General features: G+C 37.2%; 7 protein-coding genes across 8 annotated transcripts in view; 4 read left to right on the top strand and 3 right to left on the bottom strand.

The window, feature by feature from the left end:
• LOC116851390 (tyrosine-protein kinase Btk29A) overlaps positions 1-8,920 on the bottom strand; it is a 48,958-nt gene extending 40,038 nt beyond the window's left edge. Inside the window, exons 1-4 of one of the 2 annotated variants that reach the window (XM_032830732.1) lie at positions 8,590-8,920; positions 7,798-7,983; positions 4,790-5,045; positions 3,872-4,177 (exon numbers count right to left, since the gene is read on the bottom strand). In XM_032830732.1, coding sequence (XP_032686623.1) covers positions 3,872-4,177; positions 4,790-5,045; positions 7,798-7,983; positions 8,590-8,592 — 751 coding nt within the window. In that variant the 5' untranslated portion in view covers positions 8,593-8,920. Of the gene's footprint in view, positions 1-3,871; positions 4,178-4,789; positions 5,046-7,797; positions 7,984-8,279; positions 8,471-8,589 lie in introns of those variants that run through there. The other variant, XM_032830736.1, reaches the window with a different exon arrangement.
• A 394-nt stretch (positions 8,921-9,314) lies between these two features.
• On the top strand, positions 9,315-10,374 carry LOC116851464 (mediator of RNA polymerase II transcription subunit 7). The gene is made up of 3 exons (XM_032830905.1): positions 9,315-9,644; positions 9,838-9,990; positions 10,084-10,374. The coding sequence occupies exons 1-3, from the start codon at positions 9,315-9,317 to the stop codon at positions 10,279-10,281; spliced, it is 681 nt and encodes a 226-aa protein (XP_032686796.1). The 3' UTR covers positions 10,282-10,374.
• A 426-nt stretch (positions 10,375-10,800) lies between these two features.
• On the bottom strand, positions 10,801-15,159 carry LOC116851431 (apoptosis inhibitor 5). Its single transcript, XM_032830803.1, has 9 exons — positions 14,942-15,159; positions 14,415-14,576; positions 14,112-14,277; positions 13,821-13,981; positions 13,512-13,709; positions 13,199-13,390; positions 12,690-13,073; positions 12,430-12,583; positions 10,801-12,340 (listed from the first exon to the last, which is right to left on the bottom strand). The coding sequence occupies exons 1-9, from the start codon at positions 15,014-15,016 to the stop codon at positions 12,252-12,254; spliced, it is 1,581 nt and encodes a 526-aa protein (XP_032686694.1). The 5' UTR covers positions 15,017-15,159; the 3' UTR covers positions 10,801-12,251.
• A 610-nt stretch (positions 15,160-15,769) lies between these two features.
• Positions 15,770-17,858, top strand: LOC116851449 (electron transfer flavoprotein subunit alpha, mitochondrial). The gene is made up of 4 exons (XM_032830843.1): positions 15,770-16,073; positions 16,445-16,774; positions 16,976-17,428; positions 17,570-17,858. Exons 1-4 carry the CDS (start codon positions 16,032-16,034, stop codon positions 17,744-17,746), a joined length of 1,002 nt encoding a protein of 333 aa, XP_032686734.1. The 5' UTR covers positions 15,770-16,031; the 3' UTR covers positions 17,747-17,858.
• Positions 17,859-17,914: 56 nt separating this feature from the next.
• Positions 17,915-19,273, top strand: LOC116851479 (39S ribosomal protein L22, mitochondrial). The gene is made up of 4 exons (XM_032830926.1): positions 17,915-18,073; positions 18,375-18,614; positions 18,686-18,899; positions 19,005-19,273. The coding sequence occupies exons 2-4, from the start codon at positions 18,378-18,380 to the stop codon at positions 19,223-19,225; spliced, it is 672 nt and encodes a 223-aa protein (XP_032686817.1). The 5' UTR covers positions 17,915-18,073; positions 18,375-18,377; the 3' UTR covers positions 19,226-19,273.
• LOC116851503 (60S ribosomal protein L39) lies at positions 19,204-20,064 on the bottom strand. Its single transcript, XM_032830965.1, has 3 exons — positions 19,919-20,064; positions 19,701-19,804; positions 19,204-19,374 (listed from the first exon to the last, which is right to left on the bottom strand). Exons 1-3 carry the CDS (start codon positions 20,036-20,038, stop codon positions 19,326-19,328), a joined length of 273 nt encoding a protein of 90 aa, XP_032686856.1. The 5' UTR covers positions 20,039-20,064; the 3' UTR covers positions 19,204-19,325.
• Positions 20,065-21,138: 1,074 nt separating this feature from the next.
• The window catches only part of LOC116853341 (dnaJ homolog subfamily B member 12), a 5,192-nt gene continuing 3,991 nt past the window's right edge, over positions 21,139-22,339 (top strand). The window contains exon 1 of the mRNA XM_032834397.1: positions 21,139-21,675. Within this exon, the coding sequence (XP_032690288.1) occupies positions 21,543-21,675 (133 nt within the window). The 5' untranslated portion in view covers positions 21,139-21,542. The remainder of the gene's footprint in view (positions 21,676-22,339) is intronic.

The raw sequence follows: 22,339 nt of genomic DNA on the forward strand, positions 1-22,339 counted from the left end.
CGCGCGTGATTATTTGCTAATCTTTCTTAATTGATAACTAAAAACTTTATGCGATTCTTTGCAAAATGATAGAGGATTTTTGTGTTCAATTTGATCTAATCTATATATATACAAAGTGTGGGACACTTTGCGCTCTGACCTTCTATATATTTTTTCCCCTTCCGACAGAGACGTGTCCATGCAAGTTTTTCTTGAGCAGATGAGTTAATAATCCAATCAATTACGCCCAGCTGCGGTATACTTCGAGACGCGCCGGATGGAAGTACAATCCCATCAGATTACACTTATATTTCCTGCACGCGTCTCTCGGGGGTGCGCCGAGCGATTCGATACTTAGATTTGCGATTAAAATATCCCCGGGTCCAACTCGTCGCTAAGTAGGTCGACGCTTCGTTCAAGCAAGATCATCTTCGAAGACGATTGCGAGTCTCACGCGCGGCTGACCACCAATATATATTCCGCGCCGGGAGCAACTCGAAACGCAAATGAGTGGGCGAATCGATACGCCCGGTCGGGTGAATTTCCGACGTGCGGCGAGATCGCCGTTGAAGTTGTCATCGAGTGATCGTAATCACCGGTCATTCGGTTACTGCTGCGCAGTTGTCCAGAGTACTGAGAGAGACTCTCGCGAATTACACTTACTGTGTCGTCGCGAGACAAAGAGACGTATAACGTCGGAGCTGGTTTTACGATCGCTCGATGGCGTGTATCGATTTTTAATAAAAGGCTACCTAATAATAACTCTTCCTTGGTAAAAACCGGCATCTGCGTCATTTGCGCCTCGGATAGAATATCATGCCGATGGGTATTTGCGATGCAAATGAGAGATACGCGAAATATCGCGTTAGGGTGTACATTTTTCCTCGCGGATGTGCCGTGAACGTGCCGTTTCTCACCGATCTTAAGGTAAAAGCACCAATTCCCAAGTATCGAGCCCAATTCCAGGGAAGCGAAACTGACAAATTTATGTTGGGTAATTTCATATATGTTGCTTGATAAAGTAACCATAACGCATATCGCATTAAGGCTATATAAAGTAAACGAATTAAAGCTACATAAACTCGCTTACTACAAAATAGTAAGATCAAAATACTAATGTTCGAGCACTTAACGTACTAAATTCTGGATGTTATTATTTTCAAAGAGTCTTTTTTACGGTCAAGTTTAATCCTATTTTGTGACATTCGAGATCATAAGTTATTTTTTTATTAAATTGTAGCTGTTCATGAATTGATTAAAAATATACACGGGGAGAATATTGTAGTAAAAATTACAATATAATTTTAGTAGTCCGAGAATAGACTGGCACCACATTACGAAAATTATAATAAAACATAATAAAAATGACCATAAACATGATAATTTTTACTATGTCTTTTATGATTATTTTTATTATGTTCATGGTCATTTTTACTATGTTTTATTATAATTTTCATCATAGTGTTAGTCTATTCTCGGAGTACTAAAATTGTATTGTAATTTTTACAATATTCTCTCGTATATAAGTATCAAAGTTATGTGTTATCATTTAGGAGAAAATGGTTAAAAAGATGTGTTCTATCAAAATAAATGGTGCCGTTAGGACCCTTACAGGAAATATAGAAAATGTTGCAAGAAATGTGAGATGAAAGTTCATTCGAATAAAATGTTTTTTATCAATAAAATAACACGGATTATAAATGGTAATAATTATTAATTTAAAGTAATTTTTACTAAACTCCGATTACCTTAATTAATTGTCGATTAATTCCATTGTGACCAGCAGATAACTGTTGTCCAATTTTGCTAATTATAACGGAATTAATCGAAGCTTAAGTTAAGCTCGTTAAGGAGACTTAAAAGTCACCTTAAATTAATAAATTTTAACATTAGATTATTTCATAATCCATATTATTTTATTGATAAGGACTTTCATCTTCCATTCCTTGCAACATTTCCAATACATTTCTCATAAGGAATGACTAGTTTCTAATGACAAATTACTTCATCTTCATTATTTCGTTCCATATTGATGTCTTCATTAGTTTGGGATTTATATGGCTGGTACACTTCTTCCAAGTGTTCAGTAAAAACATTCGCCTTCTCTCTTCGCTATTTTCCTCGTCCTCAGTGATATAAAATTCACGTTCGACGCGAGCTCCTGCTGCTTTCAGTCCGCGCGGAAAAGCCGTCCGCGATAACACGAAATCGCGTCGATATGAAATTTCAATTACTGATACGCGTATCAGCGGGCGGCGGCGCTATTGGTGAAACCGAGAGGCTGTCTTGCCTCGAGCGATAAAGGAACTGGGGCAACCCGAGTTATTGGGGAAGAATGACGCTTGACCGGGACGATTTTACGAGACGCTGCGCTGGCGCGATTTCGCTGTCGCGGCTCGCGAAGAAGTCGTCGTGACATCTCTTTCTTTCCCCTTGTCTGCGCAAAGAAAACGTCGCCGAAGCCGTGCTTCCGTTGTCCGGGAGAAAAGTTTCCGTGACGGACGCCGGGTCGGCATTAACGCCGCCTCGGATGGCGCTTTTGTTTATAATAAAGCGCGTCTCATCATTTTTTTTCTCGTCCTGTCTCGTTCCCGGTGAAGACTTGAGAAGCGTGCATCAGCGAGCACCGTTAGCGTGTCACGTCGAATTTATTAATCGTTCTCATGTACTTTTCAAAGCAAACTCGCGCGCTCACGATCGAATCGTTACGGGACGGGCTCGCCCGCCATCGGCCGCGATGAGTCGCGAAAATTGCCGCCCCAGCACTCGACATTCCTGGCAGCGCGAAAACGCGCGCGTGTAAACTTTATCGAAGGAGTGTCTCAGTGCCGGAGAAAGAGAGAGAGAGAGAGAGAGAGGGGGAGAAAGAGATTACGGATCGTTAGCCGAGACTCGACGGAGGAATCCACGCTCGGGAACGTCAGTCGCGCGGAGACAATCTCCTTATTCCGCCTGCATATTGGCTCGACGATCGCACGATGGAAAACGAGATTTTCCGCACGAAGGAATCCGCTATTTATTCGATAAATTCCCTAAAGGATAGTCTGCTGCTGCTGCACACAGCAACAGACCGGGATAATACGCCGACAAACAAAGCGTCGGTCGATCTTGAGTGAAACGGACTCGTTGTTGCGCGCCGATAAATATTTAACGAGACAAAGCGGCAATCAGTTAATTAGCCGCTGATCAGGCGCGCCGCTAATCCTTCGTTCGTTTGTTCATTTCGCGCGAGCTTCGCTCCAATATGTTTGGGCAATCTTTCCTCCGTGAGAACGAATGCCCATACGCATCTACGGCGATTATTTGTGCACGCTTGGCCGAATCGTAATTGGCCTATTTGGCAGTTGCATAAAATACGCCGCGATACTTCGGCGATATTCGAGCGTATCGCACGTCACACGACTAAATGACACGCCGGTGGAACGAGAAAGAACAAAAAAAAAATCGCTCGCAAATAAACAACGTTCCCATATGACGTTTAATTTTTCATGCGACAATTAACGCGCCCGCCACCGCCGGGATCGCCCGCGCTCTCGCTCCCATCGTGCCGCGGGCTCCCGCGTTACATTTTCTCCGACGGCGATTTTATTTTTACTCGTGTTGCTTTATTGCTCTCTATAAATAGAAAGATCGGTGCCACTTGTATCATATTGCAAGAATAAACGTAGAGATGCGGAATAGCCGGAAATTCCTAATACTCGGCAACAATCAAGTTATTATAGGAAACGTGAGATTATATTAAGATCTCTTACTCCAAGCTAGACAACACGATCGATCCCAGAATCGCGTTAACGATGCGAAACGATACGAAATGTAAAACGCACTCGCCGGTCGGCCAATTACGACTTCGCCAAAGACGAGAGTGAAAGAGTACGAAATGTGAATTACGAACCGATCGTCGAGCGTGTCTGGGACTGGACTATCGGATTGTTGTTCGCCTCGGCGTTCGTCGGCTGCGAGCGGTCGGACGTGACGATGGTCGTCGAGACGGTATTATTGGTGCTGCCGAGCACGGATGTCGCCGAGGTGGAGGACGTTGAGGACGGATTCGTAGCGTTCGCCGACGGCTTCGACGACCAGGAGCTGCAGGTGTCGCAGCCTTCGGCGGAACGTGTCGATAATCGGCAGCAGGACCAGCGTTTGCCGCTCCACAGACCGGCGTGATAGCGCCCGCTTAAACCTGGATTCTCACTGCACACTGCAAACGAACGGTGTCGTTAGTAACGGTGTTTGCTAATGGCGATATCATTTTGGAGAGAACAGCATATCGTGCGCAATAAAGTAACAACTGTATATCGCTCAAACAAATAACAGATTGCGCGGCTGACGCGTTTGTTGGTCTCTCTTATTTATGTCGGCGTAAAGCGCAGGCAACCGAGATGCCGTGAGAGATCCGCCTTGGGATTTATTTTATAAGATTTGGGCGGATAAAAGAGTCTTGAAGAAGAAAGAGAGCTCGCTCGATAATCATTCGTTTCTTTCGTCTAAGCAATCTCCCGAAGAATCTCAAACTTCGACAGTAATCGAAATCATTTTTTCCGCAGTGTGAATCCTCGCGAATTTTTCACGAGGAGGTCGTGCATCCGAGGAAGCTAACGACTATTCGGCATTTTGAATGCCTTCGGCATTTGTGCGAGGCCCTCGGTGGTCGATGTCGAGGCAGATATCGCAATCGCGGGGTTGATACGCGCTTATCAGAGCGCGATTGGGAGCACACCACAGAAGGAAACGTCGACGAGTGAATCAGGTCGCGGTTGAATAGCGTGAAATGTCCGAGAAGGAAGCAAGTGGAGCGAGATAGACGACTTACCCGCGCGTATGGCGCGTATCCATTCGGCGCGGTCCTGCTCGCGCGCAGCGAGGAGATAGAGCGTGTACTCCTGACCAGCTTCCCGGTACCCGACCTGGAAGGGTAGCCCGGACGGTACCCCGCCACCTCCGCCGCCTGCGTCGCCGGCCGCCACGTCGCCGATGCCGCCTCCACCACCGGTGCTGTTATTCCCCAGATTCGCCGTTTCCACCACGTGGACACTCTCCACGGCGATCCGTCCGCGTTCCTTGCGGCGCTGTAACGGAAGACAATTAATGTTTATAAGTTCATTAAAGCGACTTGCAGCCGCTCGCTAACTAAGAGCAACTGCGACCGTCTCTCTCGGCGAAAGTTGCCCGCGATTATATGGTTGAATAATGGCTGGATGTATGTCAGATCCTTCGAGTTTGTTTTGCATTAAAATTTCATATCGTTGTACCTCACGTCTCGTGAGTCTCTGTTTCTCAGACGGTTCGAAGTAGTGCGCGAGTAGAATTCTATTTGCGAGGGGACGTTCGAAGAATAGAGTGGAGTCTTTGCGACAGGTGGCATATAAAATTACAAGCAGAAATCAGTCGCGAATTCCGTCGTGAATTATGGATCACCCGAGAGCGAAGCTTTAAAGGACTTCCGCGAGAAGATGCATCGTCGAGATCCTGACGAATTACAATAAGGAAATTTCTCCTGTACAACGGCAGCAACGAATCAATCTTCCCGATATCAGTGTGATATAGCCGCGTTACAGCTGAGAAAAGTAATTTACGAGCGCGAACGGCATCGCGAGCGATTCTCTCCGGGGACATTCGTACTGGAATTCGAAATACGGGTACGCGCAACATGGATTTTCCATCCATCTATCCATGCGACGAGAGCGCGTCTAATGCGCGACGACGGCGCAGGAAAGCAAGAGGGGGGAGAGAGGAGGAGCGGAAGCGGAGCAAGGGCTGCAAGAGAAAATGCGACTTAAACCTTTCTTTACCTCCACGTTGTACGTTAGATCTAGCGACGCGGCGAACAAGACAAATCCGACGAGGTCGATATCTCTCGGACGATCCGCACGTGGACTAGCCTTGTGTCTCGGCTCGGAATCGTTACAGTCCGATGCGACGGACGAGTGTCCCCTTCGACGCTCCGATCTTCTTAATCGGAACAACCGACTTGCGCGTGATGCGAAGAAGAAAGAAGTCGAAATTACAACTGCATCCGGATATCCGTGTTCGTGTGCGTTCTACTATTCGGTTGAGTCAATAAATATACAATATAGCTCGATTCTTCGTCGTTAGATTCCGCAGATCAGGTGGAACCTGGACCAAAGAGTGTCGGATCAGGATCCGCCAGGAAGCGACCTAGTGCATCGAGGACCAACGCGCGCGCCTGCTCTTGATTCCTTCGCGCGAACTCGACCGCTCTCGACGAGAGATTAAGGACTCGTCATAGACTCGTCCGAAGGATCATCCAAAGGATCGTCCGCGGCAGGAGCTTAAAGAAAGAGAGAGAGAGACAGAGAGAGTGTGTATATGTGAGAGAGAAAGAGAGCGGAAGTGGGTTTTCGACAACTGTACGTTCGCGCTTCGCCGAGACCGATCCCCGAACGACGGCCACTGACTGAGCGGGCAGCATCAGGAACCCGACGACGGAGGAGCGAGAAGAAAGGACGAAGAGGAAGAGGAGGAGAAAGAGGGTAGGACGGAGGACTTGGGGCGCCTGCGCCACCAATTTTACACACGGTATCACGGGGATGCACGCTATCCACCCCTTCCTACCGAAAGCAGCCCGGTCCACCTAACGGCTCGCTTAACTATAGAGATAGCTATTGGCATTAGCCACGACCACCACGTAGTTACTGAGCCGACAGTTACTGACTATCTACCGTCCTGCTCGATGCGAGATTGAAGAGACGATGTTGTCGCGACATAGACGGGATTAATCTTCACGTTGGGCACGTTGTTCCAAGCAACGAAAATCGCTATACATGGGGACCGCGTTTACCAGTTATTATCGACACTATAACTATCGAGATTGACCGTTATTATGGTGTAATTAATTGGCAATCATTGGCAAGCTCTATATCCAGGAAGACAGCTACATCAATCCGACTAATATTTCAAAAACTAAAGAATAAAACTTACACTAAAGTTGAGAGAAGTTTTAGATTTTGAAAGATTTATTGACTGATTGGACAACATTTGTGATTGGATTAGACATTTTCTTCTGAGACATAGAACTGGGGAAACTTGTGTGTCTAATTTGTTGCTGTTGCTTTCAAATTAAATATAATAAAGTTTATGTAATTATATATGTATAAAGAGGAAAAATTACATACTGAGGAAAAATGGTGTTTGTAACTATAATCACATAGAGAAATAATTACTATAAATTATGGTCACACAAAAAATTACTTTTTTATTAAATTTTATTATAATATTAATGATAATATAACTTTATATGTATATTATTGCTATTATTTATTAGAACATCCAAAATATATAGTTGGGACAAAAAATAACTGTAATTGTAGTTAAATCAACTAGTTTTTCTCTCAGAGGATATACAAGTTCATAATCATTTATGTATATGTATACATGTATATATGAATGTTCATATATATACTCTACAATTTGTAACTTTAATTTTCATGATAAATTGATAGTTTTCTCTTCAGTAAACAAATATTAATATGGATACAAAGTATGAAATATTCTATATAAGCACAGTATGATAACATTTCCAATATTTAGTTGTTTATTATGTTCTCCTTAATAACAGTTTTATGATAAAAAAAGAATTTTATAGGAACAAAAAGATCTTACTGAAAGAATGAAGAAACTCAAAGTATGGATGCCTATTATTATCACATATATGTTGTGTGTGATTGGTACAATGTGTAAGTGAAAAATATATGTGAAATATTGTGAAAAGTGAAAAATTAGATGTATGTATACCATACTTTGCTTGATTTTATTATCAAGATTAGCATCGAGATACTTCAAGTTTTTAAAATAACTCACCTCACCATCCCCATCGTAGTAAACAAGGTAGCGTTTGGTCAACACAAACCATCGTTGCTTATAATTGACTGGAGTAAAGCGTTTCTTGTTTTGGGACCGTTTTACCATAAATCCTTGCCGAATGACATCCCCATCTTTTGACTCTAGCTTCCCATCTTTCCCAGCCATTACAGATGGGGGGCCACCCTAGCAACAGCAACAACAGAAGTTTTAAATACAACAATAAAGCTTCATTGGGAAGCAAATATTTCACTGCACAGTTTGAGTCTCATAGAATTACAATTGACATTCTGTTACACCATATACCAACTTGGCATACTTCTCAAAATACATATAAAGTACCATGATAGATATACAAAAATCTATAAGAGATACAAATATATATTCAAATTCCTTGTAAGATGGCGTATCTTACTATATCCGGTTTATCTCAAATCACAAAGGATGCAAATCCACTTCTAAATTTAGCATATCGAAATTACTTTTTCCTGTTTTATCACCCGCTTCCTGTCATGCAATTCGTCTCACGTATCAATTAACGAGTGATTATTATTTCTCGCTGTTGCCGTCAGGCATGGCTACACTTTTGCATAACTACGCGGAATGAAAGAAAAACGCGAGCGGATGTCGCCGAAATCCCGAAGGTGTCAGTGCACCAAAGCAGGAGCAACACCGCGAGGGACACCGTACGCGGTTATTCCAACGTTTAATAATTCGAATTCGACACTCGACGCTACGTGTACGGGCTTATCAGCGATGCCGGCGACACCCGAGCGGGATCTAAACACTTACCATGCAACAGATATGCGGCTACTACCTCGCGATTCCGATACTTGTCAAAAACATGACCGGCGCCCAACAAAGAATTCACGTGGAACAGACGCATACACACACCGACAATCTGTCAAACGAGAAGACGTCTCGCGGCGACGTTGGAAATACACGAGATATCAGGAAATGCCGCACTACGCTAGTCAAGATGGCAGCCCGGCCGCCGTGAATAAAGAAACGCGCGCGATCAACGGGATGCGACAAGACGACATTTCGACGCGCCGGTATCTCATGCGAATACCGCAAAAAAACGCTGAAAATCTCGCTCCGTATAGCACACGCGATATAAACAGCCGAGGCACTCGTTGACTCAAGTGACCTGTAACATAACAAAATGGTGGACTAGGTAGCGCTACTGTCGCGTGCGTTGTTTTGTTTTGCCTACATACTCGCTCGTAGGGTGATCGTCCCGTGTTAGCATACATTCGAAATACTCGTGTTCGTGGAACATTTTTTTAAGCAGTCGCTTAAAGAGCGAGGACAAGAATAAACTGCTTTACGATTGGCACTGAAGATTTGCGAGCAGACTCGAGTGATACGTGTTAATGTAAACGTGTGAACGTGATATAACCTATTTATTTGCCAGGTTCGGTAACTGAAAATTGTCGGCGAGTCGTTCGTCGCTGTTCACTCACGTTGACAGTAGATATTAACAAGATATTAGATAGATTTGATATTAACAAGATATGGCAGCCCCCGAAGCGATACAAGTCAGTTCCTTACCGTTACCACCCGTTCAATACATAAATGTGTACACGGACGAGAATGTACGACGTGGACGAGTTCCGCGACCACCGCCGCCGATCCACGATAATTACAGTATGTTCGGCAACGTGTTTAACGCGGAGGACACGATCATCAGGCCACTGGAAGCTCAGGGTATCAAAAGACTGTACCCGCAACACTTTGATCGTCGACGTGAACTGAAAAAGCTCAATCACTCTCTGCTTGTAAATTTCTTGGATTTGATAGACTTGCTCGTTCAATGCCCCGACAGTCCAAGACGTGCAGAAAAGGTACGTGCAACTTGTATATGCACAATTTGAACGTCAAAGATTACAAATAAATATCGTAAAAAATATAAATCAGTTGTAGGCAAAAACCAATGTTGTTCAAATCTATATTTCTACTTGTTATTGTTAGATCAAAATAATACTAGTTTCAAAATATCCAAATTATTTCAAGTTATCTTCATAATAATCTTTGTAGGTTGAAGATTTGAGTTTGTTATTTATTCATATTCATCATCTACTGAATGAGTTTAGACCACATCAAGCCAGAGAAACATTACGTGTAATGATGGAATTACAACGTAGACAACGGCTTGAAACTGCAATGCGTTTTCAGAAGCATCTTGAAAAGGTACTTTTGTTAGTGAAAATATAACACTTATAATATGTACACACACAAGTATTAACCACTCATTATTGTTGCATGATATATATATTATTGCAGGTCCAGGAAATACTGCAGCAAGCTTTACAAATGCTCCCAGACGCAGAACTGGATTCCAAACTTGCAATAAACACAGATGCTATGGAGTCTGTAGATAACTTAGGTTTTGAGCAACAGACTATAGATCCATGTTGTCCAAGTGATCGTATTATGTGCAAAGTGATAGACGACATTATTTCTTCAAATGGATTGTTTTAAGATTACTTGCTTCAAAGTGTTTACCATCCTATGAATGGACAGATATGCTATACAGATTGTACATATAAGTTATAGTAAAATATTATAAATGTATAATTCCTTTAGTGTTACATGATAATTTGTATTCAAGTAATCTGGAACTATTAAAATATCTTTTAAAGTTTTCTACTCTATTAAAGTATAACTATCACTCCTACAATTAGTATTCCTCCAACAGATTGTAATGATCCTTTTGAAATTAATATTTTATTTGTATATTAGTAATACATATATGACATATAACTAAGACATATAGTTGTATTCTAAATTTAGGTAGATTCACATTACATATATATATGTATATATATATATGATCTAGCACACTTGAATTAAACAACTATACAATATATAACATATTAGATGTACATATATAGACAAACATGCATACAGTTTACCTGCTTGCTTTCAGAATCGACTGTTAAATTACTTTTTTTTTAAGTTATTTCTTCAATGCATTTACTTGGGTAAAAAAACACCATATAATATTAAATAATATTATTTATTGAAACAATTAGAAACAAATTCACGAATTGCATATAACACAAAGTACTTTTACATGATAGTGATGGATAGGGAAAGGAAAGCAGAACATTTTTTTAAACTCACCTCACAAAACAGCAATCACCAAGAAGATATACATATTATTTGACAGAAAATAAATATAATACGGGACGTGCCATCAGCACCTGGAAAAAATAGTGATTAGTTTCCAAGTTGTTCCTGGCTCCAGATCCATCCTTAAGAGATTTCTGTAATTAAATATTATGTGCATTCACAAATAATGCAGCATTGGCTCTTAAATGTCCAAACCTCTTGTAGATACATGTTCTCTGTAAAAGAAAAATAGTGTAAAAGAAAATAGCTGCTCCACTTCATCGAAGAAACACAGACTTATATTAGTTTAAAAAAAATTTACATTAACATATATCTCAAATATTTTAGCAAATTTCATTAGGAAGATATGTAAATATATAGTATGATATTACACCGTAATTTTTGTGGAAATAGCAAAAGCAAATTCTACAAAAGTTACACATTTAGTGTTTCCATAAAATGAGAAATTTATTCAATGTTTCTTCGATTAAATTGCCTTTGCTGACAGCAGATCCCTCCTGTTCATAGCCTGGTCCTGTTAACAGACAAATACTAACAAATATAAGAGTTTGGATATAGGAGAGTTAATTTAGGAGTGAATATGAGGTTATATTGGATTGTTTTATCTGCTGTTTCTCAACGTGAAAACAGCTGCCAATTTTTTCCCATAAGCTTCTGTGACCATGACATTATATCGATGATATTTGTCTTCAAACAGTGGTTGTCTTCAAAGAATGGTTTCAAGCTTGAATTTGGCATCATTATGGTATTTTTAGTTATAGATATCTTCTTATTAATTTACTCCCATTTCTTTAAATACTAGCTTGATAAATTTCACACACTTTGAAATATCTTCTTTCTTCCTTATATATAATTCCATCAATATCATTATTATCAATTCTTCACAAAATCGGATGAGTATAGCAATGTCCGCAGCAATATTCCTTCTTAATTGTTGTGCATTCACATATTCCTTTGCACAAATTGATTTCATTGATAATTGTATATACGTCCAATATATACTTTTGGTTTTTGATTGCAGTTCATGTTGGAATAATTAAACAATGAAAATGTACTACAGCAATTATACTTTTTTTGCAATGAAATTGAAAAACGTATACGTATCAATAAATATTTGTAAACGTATGGACTGTTTCTTGCTGTTCTATGCATTTTTAATTCATTGTAAAGTATGGATCACTCATTCCTTTACACTTACAATTATAAATTTTTATAGTATCTGTTTAAAAGCAGCTTTGTTCTTGCAAATCAAACAAGCTCTTACATCAGTCCAATATCAATTGCATCCAGTATTTTATCAGAAATCAATGCTGTAGTTAATAAAAATTCTTTCGCCATGTACCACGGCCTCTTGATCTATATCCACCTCTTCCTCCAGATCTATTACCTCTAAATCTAACTCGCCCTAAAAACAAACAAAGCCAATTAAGTTTCTCTCTTAATTATAAAGTAGAATTCATTTATTAAATTTTATTACTATTGTTATATGCTTACCATAATTTGATGATATATTTGAGCTATATTTTCCACTAGGAGGCGTATATATTTCTCTTTTGTTATTTTTATCTTCCTTCATACGTTTATTCGTATTACTGTCATTTCCAAATGTAATTGGTGTATGTCTTTTCTGAGTAGAATTTTTCTCATTCTGAAATAAAATTAATACATTAAAGATTAAAATGCACACTCGTTTATAATTTATATTATTTGTAAAATCTTTTATGCTTATAACTGGGTTGAAGAAAATTAACTACCTTCTTGTCATTGCAATGTGTCTTCCATGAAAGATGTATAATACTTTTAAAGCTTGGAGGTGAGTGAAATAGATCTTTGATTAAGGTATTGATGTTATTGGTTGTCTTCAATGCAACAACTTTCAATTGATTTTCATCAGATTTCAATTCCTCCTCGGTTTTTCCACTAATAGCTTCTCGTAATTTCTTTATATATCCTTGAATACCTCTTGCAAAATATTGTAATCTTAATCGAAATTCTTTTAACTGCTCTGCATCCTTTATCAAAAATTCGGGAGTTTGTTTACACAATTTATGAAATGCATACATCAAACATTCCACGTGACTAAATTGTAGCTTTGGTACATCAGTAATTTCTGCAGCAGGAGGAAGTGGCATATAGGTCTAAAATAAACAAAGTAACAAAATAACATAAATAGTAGCAAATAACAAAATATAAACATTAGGTCTTTCATTACACAATAATTATATCATATCAGTCCTGTAGTAAGATAGGTTACATTACTTACAATAAGTGTGTTATAAAGCTGCTGCACTTTATCTTCGGGTTTCTCAATGGTACCGCAAAACACGGTTAACTCGGCAAGCAATTTTAATAGTTCCAACTGAATATCTCTACCATCGGGAGAAGTCATTAAGGAAAGATGTGGTAGAACTTGTACGCAAATGTAGGAAACAAATGTTGATGAATCAATTTGTGACTAAAAAGAATAATTTCCATAAAAGCATGCATCATTAATTGCATAAAAACATATGGAAATATTAAACATTATCTCAAAGTATATCTAAATGTTTATGAGAAATATATAAATATATACATACACTGAAAAATGGAAGAGCATGTTTAATACATTGAACTAGTCTGTTCCATTGCTCGATATTAGTATGTTTAAAAGGTATACCCAATTCTGCTTGTTCTATTATTATGTCAACCAGTTCTTGTTGTCCAGTAACAGTTGATCCTAATCTAGTCCATCCAAGAATTTCCATGATGCTGTGAAATTCATCAGCAGTTACATCCTGTATAAAAGAGAAAAGGATATAAGCAATAATTGAAAAAAAAACAATGTTAGTTTTAATATAATATAAAATGACAGTCAGTTTCAATATAAGAAACTAATAAAATATTACCTGCAGTACTTTTTTACATTCAGCAATTAATAAATCTTCTGGTTCCTTAGTTATAACATCATGTCCTATTGCTTTAAGTTTAGTAGCTAGGAATTTTATACAACGTTCTCTTGTTCCATCATCACCATTAATAATTTGACTGAAAAATCCACTTATAGTACCTACAAATGTAAAATTGTTTTTAGGTATATAAATAATACATAAATCATAATAAAAAATATTTTATTTTTAAATATCTTCACATATACATCAATTGATGTACTATCAATTGTGATATATTAACATTTTTACCTTTTGGATCACTCTTCATGAGTGACATAATACTGTTATGTACAACAGCTAATTCTGTAGAATCCTGAGCCTGCAATAACTGTGCCAAGATATCTGCAATTCTTGCTGTATGTTCCTTGTTATCTTTGCAAAGCGCTGGTAAATCCTTAATAGCCTGCTTTCGAATCTGTAAGACATAACAATTTTACTTTATTATTTTTACATTATTAAATCAACAAACTACTTTCAATTTAGATCAAATAAGATAAAAATATTTAAAAATATATATAACAATGATTGATCTAAAATATATATAAAACTTACAGCCAAGTCTTCATCCTCACATAAATCTAAGTGAGCATTTATAGCTTGATCTGCTAATTTGGGAAAATGTTTGAAAAATCTTGCAATAAATTGTGATGCCAGTCGTTTCTCCTTAGGTGATCCTTTAACTGCTGTTAGGATTTCCAAATACTCTTTTTCATGCTGCAAATTCGAATTAAATGTAAATACTGTATTTTTAAGAGTTATGTGAAGTAAAATCGAATAATTATCATGACTTCATGCGTTGTTTAACTAATATAACAGTTTGTATTGTAACAATTTACGAGATTCGCAGTAATAACGTAATGCCCCGGCGTACACACGAGGCACTCATATTTTCCTCTTTCTCGAAGTGCACCCGACATATTTCATACAAGAAATGATTTATATAATATTTATTATTAAGATAATAATAAACATATTATTAAAATAATGATGTATAAATAGAGATGTATCCAGAATAAAATGTCTTCTACTTCCGTGTTCGACGAAGTATGGTAATACTACATAACCAATAAAGAACTTACCTCTGGCAATTTCTCTTTAGCATCTGCTAGGATGCCAAAATTCTTGTATAACTTCTCAATACTGTCAGTACTCATGATGAAAGTTACGTTCAATCCTTTATGATCGAAATTACGATATACATACAGAAAATAACTTGAAAAGCACAAATTTAACCCGACGCCTAACCCGCTGAACACGCTCAAGACGATTAAAATGGCGGTCTATGAAATAATATCCCTAACTGCAAGCAGAGAGAAATCTGAGAGCAGTCACTAGCTTGATTTTGGTGACCAGAGTTATGGCTCCTGCTCACAGGACGTGGCAACGCTTGCCGCACAGCGGAAGTTCGACAGCCAATCAATATGCTGCTTTCCGTAATAACCTTGTAGCTCTCATGGAAAAACAACATATTGATTGGCTATCGCGCGGACTTCCGCCGCGCGGCAAGAATTACCGCATCCTGTGTGCAGGAGCCATTAGACGACAGAACATAGGGCGTTCGGAGTCCATATATACTATTCCGTATTCTGAACCCTCTTTTATCGATAAAAGTGCCTTAAATATAGTTTCTCAGCCAATCAGGTGATTCTTAAGCCTCTTTTAGAGACACTTTTATAGGTAAAAGAGGATTCAGAATATGGGCCTTTGTCCATGGTGCGTATGCATCTATACAAATCCGTTTGGATAGGCCTTTACTAATGACTGTGTTCAACAAAGAAAGCTACTTTGCGACTATTGTAAGATTTGTGAATCTGATTGGTGTATGCTATTGAAGTTACTCAAGATTAAAGTATAGACCAATCAGTTTCATGAAATTTACATGTTTGTAAATCGAAAAGTAGTTTTCTCTGATGAACACAGCTATTAAATATCAATTGCATTTCGAAATGCATCAAATAAAGTGTTGCAACCGTCCAATAAGAAAATTTGTCCCGAATAGAAAAATATATGATTACAGTATTTGTGCTCCGTTTTGTAATATGTAGAAGCTCATGGAGGACTTTGGACTAGTCGTCATAATTGCCACATTGATTTGATTGTCTTTTACAGTTTAGAGTTACGTGTGTTTAGAGTTACTTGAAAGTCAGAGAAACATAAATTTCTATAACAATGTTTTCTACTTACTTCAGAGCATTACGAGCTTCTAACAAAGTGAGCATTTATTCCACAGATTCGTTCTGCGATTTTCGTTCTTCGATTGTTTCGCTGTTTAGTACTCATATGATCCATATTTTGCATTTACTAAACATTACGATCTTAAAAATAAATTGTAAATTTCGACACTAGCCACGTCCTATTAATATATCTGCAAGCAACATAGACAATTTAATTATTTTTACTTATTGGTCAAATAAACATGACTACAGATTTTCTCTTGATTTATAGGTTAAGTACTTTCTTGTCAGTTGAGATTTCTCAAGTTCTTATTGGAGACTTTTAAAAAATGTATAGTTGTTAAATAACAGTATAAGTAGCGAGAATTTAATAGTAAATCATTTTTCACATATGTTATTTATTTTTAGTTTGGCTTATTGGTACGTAATGAATCTACTTTAGTTATTGCGGAGCACAATAATGAAAGTTTGTTACCTATCACAAGTAATGTACTGACAGCTGCTAAAAAAATCGGTGGTGATGTAACTGTATTAATTGCTGGCTCTAAATGCCAGACAGTAGTACAAAGTGCATGCAAAGCCCAGGGTGTCTCCAAGGTTCTTCTTGCAGACAGCGATGTGTTTAAGGGATTTACTGCAGAATCACTGACACCACTTGTAATCACACTATGTAATGAACATAAGTTCACACACATATTAGCAGGTGCAAGTGCATTTGGTAAAGCTTTGCTCCCTAGGGTTAGTAGAGTTAATATATCATTTTATATATTTGAACAAAATATTTCTTATAACTTATATCTGTATCATCTATATTAATTTACAATTAAATTGTAATTTAATTATAATTAAATTAATTTACAATTTAATTGTAATTTAATTGTATTACAATTAAATGATTAATTAATTTGCACTAATATACAATTTGTATTTTGATTTAAGATTGCAGCTAAGTTAGATGTATCTCCAGTGAGTGATATTATTGACATAAAAACATCAGATACGTTTGTACGTACTATATATGCTGGCAATGCCATTCAGACTGTCAAATCTAAAGACAATGTGAAAATAACAACTGTAAGAGGTACTTCTTTTGCACCAGCTCCTTTAGAAGGAGGTGATGCAAAGTGTGAAAATGTGGCTACTGATAGCTACACTGCAAACCAAGTACAATATATTAAACAAGAGCTTAGCAAATCCGACAGGCCAGAATTAACGTCCGCGAAAGTTGTAATTTCTGGTGGACGTGGAATGAAGTCTGGAGAGAACTTCAAGTTGTTGTATTCATTGGCAGATAAGCTTAACGCGGCGGTAGGAGCATCTCGTGCCGCTGTCGATGCTGGATACGTACCAAATGATTTGCAAGTAGGACAGACTGGCAAAATAGTTGCTCCTGTAAGTGGAATTAATTACATAGAATTTTGCTATTATATACAATATAACATTACAATGTACAATATTTACAATTTATATACAATATTTATAATTTATATACAATATTTGATATGTACAATAATGTCGCAATTGTGGATTTAGGACTTGTACATAGCGGTAGGAATTTCGGGAGCAATTCAGCATCTTGCTGGTATGAAGGATTCCAAGACTATTGTGGCCATCAACAAGGATCCAGAGGCTCCAATTTTCCAAGTAGCAGATTATGGATTGGTCGCAGATCTATTTAAAGCTGTACCCGAGCTCACGGAGAAATTGTAAATTACATATCGTCCAGATAAATAAATGTGTATTTTTATATAATTAATTTTGTTACGCTATATTGTTAGTACGATAAGAATATATACAATTAAAAAATACGTCATAAAAAATTCCTCTGCTCTTTTATTTTTCCATCATTAGCTAAATTTTTAGTATCATGGTATAAGGTTAGTATGTATCGATTCATATTGAGGTTAGATAGTTTCATACGAGTAGTGTGAAGGTTTAGTTTGTGCTGATAAAAATCGATATAAATTCATACAACAAAGCACAATTAAGAACATAAGTGCTGGATACGATTGTAAATTGGTAATTTCTTACACAAAGGTAATGTACTTCATAAATTTTTGTTGTTTAATTATATCTTTTAACTCAAACGATTATCACAGGTTATATTTATTTAATAGAGTCAGAAGAATATTGCTTTATAAAATCTTTATAAAATTGCAGAATTTTCATTTATTAAAAGTGTATTATTTGAATAATATTGTTATATTTTCTATTATTGTCAATATTTATTCAAATATTTTTTATTATGGATTTTTTATATTATGTATACTACCTTGACTTACATGCAATTTTTATTTTGTACATAATAAATTAATATAACGAAAATTTATCTTTATAGAAAATGCAAAATATTCGCCAATGTATGAAATATCTAGCATTATGTAGTAGATCTATCATAAATAAGACATGTATTTTATCAAATGCAACAAGGACAAGCAATTTTATACCAGCATGCAGTTTACATCTTTCTTCGACATGCAACACAAACTTAAGAAAATACAAGTCCCCGAATTTTTTTCTTCAATATAACAAGACCATTTTCCCACCACAAAAGCCTGATGAACCAAGAAGACCTGCTGTATGTCATGTTATATATAATATTAAGTAACTTACTTGATAATCAATTATGCACATATGTTTGTCTTTCAGTATGTATGTCATATGAAAGCTAATATCAAGTATAGTCTTAAAAAAATGTGGTATATCGCATCTTTCGTGAGAGGTATGTCAGTGGATGAAGCTGTGAAACAATTGAGCTTTATATCCAAAAAAGGTGCTGCGATTGCAAAAGAAGTTATTTTAGAAGCTCAACGCTTAGCTGTGGAGGAACACAATGTAGAATATAAAAGCAATTTATGGATAGGTGAGTAAAAAAAGCTTGTTCTTAATACATGCACACAAATGTTATACATAAAAAATTATGAACATCCAATAATTCAATACTAAGAAAACTAATCTGATTTTGCAGCAGAGTCATTTACAACCAAAGGTGTAGTAGTAAGAGGTATACGGCGTCATGCTAAAATGCGCATGGGACATATCCGTTATGGATATTGCCACTATTTTGTACGCTTAGAAGAAGGACCACCCCCGAAACATTATTATCTACCGGAGCCTAAGAGTGGTGAAGAGTTGTTGGAAGACTGGTTAAAGCAAATGCATATGCGTAAAGTGTCGAGTTCTCTGTAATTACTGATATATGGAAATTAATATACACAAATATACATGAATATGTAACGAGGTCTTTTTATTTTAACTTTAATTTCCAATAGGAGGTACAGAGAACTTATTACAGCTTCAATTTGGTTCTCCTCCAGTGTCGCCTCTTAGCATTGTACCTGAAAATAACACAAAAAATCATTTACAAATAATGGTATTTAACCTCTTGAGCACTTTGCATCATGTAGACACATGTAGCAGAAAGTTAACTTTATAGTACCAACAATACAGAAAAGAATGTATTAAACGCATTGATTTGGCGATATTTGGTAATATAAAAAATAGCAATATTTACACAGATACACATGGAAAAAGCAATTAACAATGCACAGTTAAAACATTTGATATATAGATATCTTAGAGAGAGAAAATTTGAAAATTTACATAAAATTTCAAAATAAAACAAATTTATCGATTAGAATTGAGATACTTAAATTTAACTTACCGGATAGTATTGCCGGTCCGCATTCTCACCCATTGTGGGATCGGTCTGTTTTGCTTCAGCTTTTTCGCAAGCTTCCGCTTGATAATGAATGTCTTGTGCGCCGACTGAAACACAAACGAAATGAGATTAAAACTTGTAAATGCACTTGGCAAATGTATATTCGCGTGAAATAATAAGATGACGATAAAATAGACGGATATCCCGCACACTGAACTTACCATCGTGCTCGTCGTATTTCTCGCACTTGTCGAAAGAGTAATGGAAGATGCACGCGTTGTTATTAAAGAACCTAGACAAAATAATCTGTAGAAGAGCATACGATGCTTCGCTAAACACATGCAGTTGGAAACTGAGCACGCACCAAATTAAGGAGAATTCACATTGGCCTGGGATTATGGCTCCTGCACACAGGACGCGGTAATATTTGCCGCGCGGCGGAAGTCCGCGCGACAGCCAATCAGTATGTTGTTTTCCGTAAGAACTAGAAGGTTATTACGGAAAGCAGCATATTGATTGGCTGTCGCGCGAACTTCCGTCGCGCGGCAAGTATTACCGCGTCCTGTGTTCAAGAGCCAATACACGACATTTTCCCGAAAACTAGATGGAAAAATGTTGGTACCAACAAAAACCTCTAATGCCTAATTTCTTCACCTCCGATTAACTTTATCTGTCGGATAAATGTCAAGCGTGATTGATTAATCTTGCCAACCATAAATATGATTGGTCAATCCCAATAGAATAACTGGCAGATAAAGTTAGCCGGAGGTGAAGAAATTGGGCATATGTAACACAATTTTAATTTCTATGGATTAGTGACAGTTTGTTACTTGACACTTATGCAGGATTTATACCGCGTCCAATATCCAACTGTACAACGTCTGATATCCAATAAGAGAACAGCTTTCTAATATAGAATTCAATTCTCTATTGGAAAGCTATTCTTTTATTGGATATCGGACGTCGTACGTCAGACATCGAACGCGGTGTGAATCCTGCGATACACACGCATATGTCTCCGCAAAACGACTCCGCAAAATTCATGGATTTGCTACTTCAACAGTATCACTAATCCACAGAAATTAAAATTGTTGTCTAGGGGTTTTTGTTGGTACCACCATTTTTCCATCTAGTTTTCGGGAAAATGTCGTGTAACCCTTTGCAATGAAGAATTGAATTCTCTATTAGAAAACTGTTCTCCTCCAGTATGTGGCCAATAAAATGGTTTTGCGTGACGTAGCGTTGTTTGCTGAAAAATGGCCTCGTTAAACGTTGAGAATGCAAATTAGAGGTTCGTATTCTCAGCTCTAACTTTGCTTTTATTGGTTAAATTCGCAATTAAAATTCCACATCTCCGATATGGATTTTAAGGTGTGTAACGCCTAGAAATTCCCTATATGATAACCAATCCGTATTCAACAAGTACTACGTGTGTAGTGTCATTTTCAGATTGATATCTGACAGAACCTCTGTAGCTTTAGGTTTCGGACTGATCGAGTGTCATTAAAGCGAGAAGTTTTAGACGTCGCAAAGATTTCTCGTTGATGTATAACAGGTTTGTTTAAAAAATACAACGATCAGGTTCGTGAGATAATACGTTTTGCTCCATTTTTGACTGTTGTTTCGTGTAATATCGTTCTTAATGGCGCTTGACTGCTTTCCTCGTGAGCTCGTCTGCATTCCGACCACCGTTCGGCTGCCGTGACGATATTCATGACGTAATTAAGTTATACTATGGTGGTATGTTAGTTGTGAATTCTCGTTTGGCGATTTATTTACCATTTTGCCCTGTCACCGCGATTGAGTAATAAAACGTGAAACTCTTGGCACGTCCCGACGGACAAAATGGATAGCAACAAGGATGAGGCAGAACGATGCATGGAATTCGCGGAACGTTACATGCGAGAGAAGAAATACGAGGAAGCGGAAAAGTTCGCTCGTAAAGCTCAAAAACTTTACCCGATGAAAAAGTCTGAAGGTATGTAGACAGCTTTGGAATTTTTACAACAGTGGAATAGGTAGTATTAAGGAAGTTTACCTGTATAGTTCATACCAAAAAATTATTGAAAATTAAAAATATGCTAATATTTTCCGTATGTAAACGTATAGTATCCATTTATGACACAGTTGAACAATAATATATTTTTACTTTAATATAATATTTCTAATTATTGGGTTTTATTTTATAGTATTTCTGACAAATTTTTATCTCTAAACATATGTGTACAAAAATTGAGATTTTTTAAATTATCTTTTCCTTTACTATAGCAACATTATATATTTTCATAACAGCATGGTTTAAAATATTCCCAAGTAACAGAATGGAATCAAGTGATAGATTAATGATTATTGATATCAGAGATAACATTATTGTATTATTGAAAAATCATTTGATGTTTTCATATTTTTATTGAGCTTATGTTTTAAAGTAGAATAACTTTTGATCCTGATTCAGAATCAAATAAAATTGTGATCACACACACACACATATACATTCAGATACAATATAGATTAATCTATAACTTCTTTAAAGTTTTTTTCATTAGTTTTGAAAGTTGGGTAATACATCCTTAATGCTGATCTCTTGTGTTATATATATATATATATATATATATATATATATATATATATATATATATATA

This window comes from Odontomachus brunneus, unplaced genomic scaffold (genome assembly GCF_010583005.1).
Source record: "Odontomachus brunneus isolate Ranch 3 - 2012 unplaced genomic scaffold, Obru_v1 Obru_scaffold_006, whole genome shotgun sequence".
Taxonomy (NCBI): Eukaryota; Metazoa; Arthropoda; class Insecta; order Hymenoptera; family Formicidae; genus Odontomachus; species Odontomachus brunneus.

Excerpts from the sequence above, each read along its gene's own strand:
- LOC116851464 (XM_032830905.1), top strand. The coding sequence starts at position 9,315 with ATGGCAGCCCCCGAAGCGATACAAGTCAGTTCCTTACCGTTACCACCC. Across the intron at positions 9,645-9,837 it reads GTCCAAGACGTGCAGAAAAG|GTTGAAGATTTGAGTTTGTT; the intron begins GTACGTGCAACT and ends TAATCTTTGTAG. Across the intron at positions 9,991-10,083 it reads TTCAGAAGCATCTTGAAAAG|GTCCAGGAAATACTGCAGCA; the intron begins GTACTTTTGTTA and ends ATATTATTGCAG.
- LOC116851431 (XM_032830803.1), bottom strand. The coding sequence starts at position 15,016 with ATGAGTACTGACAGTATTGAGAAGTTATACAAGAATTTTGGCATCCTA. Across the intron at positions 14,278-14,414 it reads GTGAGGATGAAGACTTGGCT|ATTCGAAAGCAGGCTATTAA; the intron begins GTAAGTTTTATA and ends TATGTCTTACAG. Across the intron at positions 13,391-13,511 it reads ATGCTCTTCCATTTTTCAGT|TCACAAATTGATTCATCAAC; the intron begins GTATGTATATAT and ends TATTCTTTTTAG.
- LOC116851449 (XM_032830843.1), top strand. The coding sequence starts at position 16,032 with ATGTTTTCTACTTACTTCAGAGCATTACGAGCTTCTAACAAA. Across the intron at positions 16,775-16,975 it reads GTAAAGCTTTGCTCCCTAGG|ATTGCAGCTAAGTTAGATGT; the intron begins GTTAGTAGAGTT and ends TTTTGATTTAAG. Across the intron at positions 17,429-17,569 it reads CTGGCAAAATAGTTGCTCCT|GACTTGTACATAGCGGTAGG; the intron begins GTAAGTGGAATT and ends TTGTGGATTTAG.
- LOC116851479 (XM_032830926.1), top strand. The coding sequence starts at position 18,378 with ATGCAAAATATTCGCCAATGTATGAAATATCTAGCATTATGTAGTAGA. Across the intron at positions 18,615-18,685 it reads ATGAACCAAGAAGACCTGCT|TATGTATGTCATATGAAAGC; the intron begins GTATGTCATGTT and ends TTTGTCTTTCAG. Across the intron at positions 18,900-19,004 it reads TAAAAGCAATTTATGGATAG|CAGAGTCATTTACAACCAAA; the intron begins GTGAGTAAAAAA and ends CTGATTTTGCAG.
- LOC116851503 (XM_032830965.1), bottom strand. The coding sequence starts at position 20,038 with ATGTGTTTAGCGAAGCATCGTATGCTCTTCTACAGATTATTTTGTCTA. Across the intron at positions 19,805-19,918 it reads GAAATACGACGAGCACGATG|TCGGCGCACAAGACATTCAT; the intron begins GTAAGTTCAGTG and ends TTTGTGTTTCAG. Across the intron at positions 19,375-19,700 it reads CGGACCGGCAATACTATCCG|GTACAATGCTAAGAGGCGAC; the intron begins GTAAGTTAAATT and ends TGTTATTTTCAG.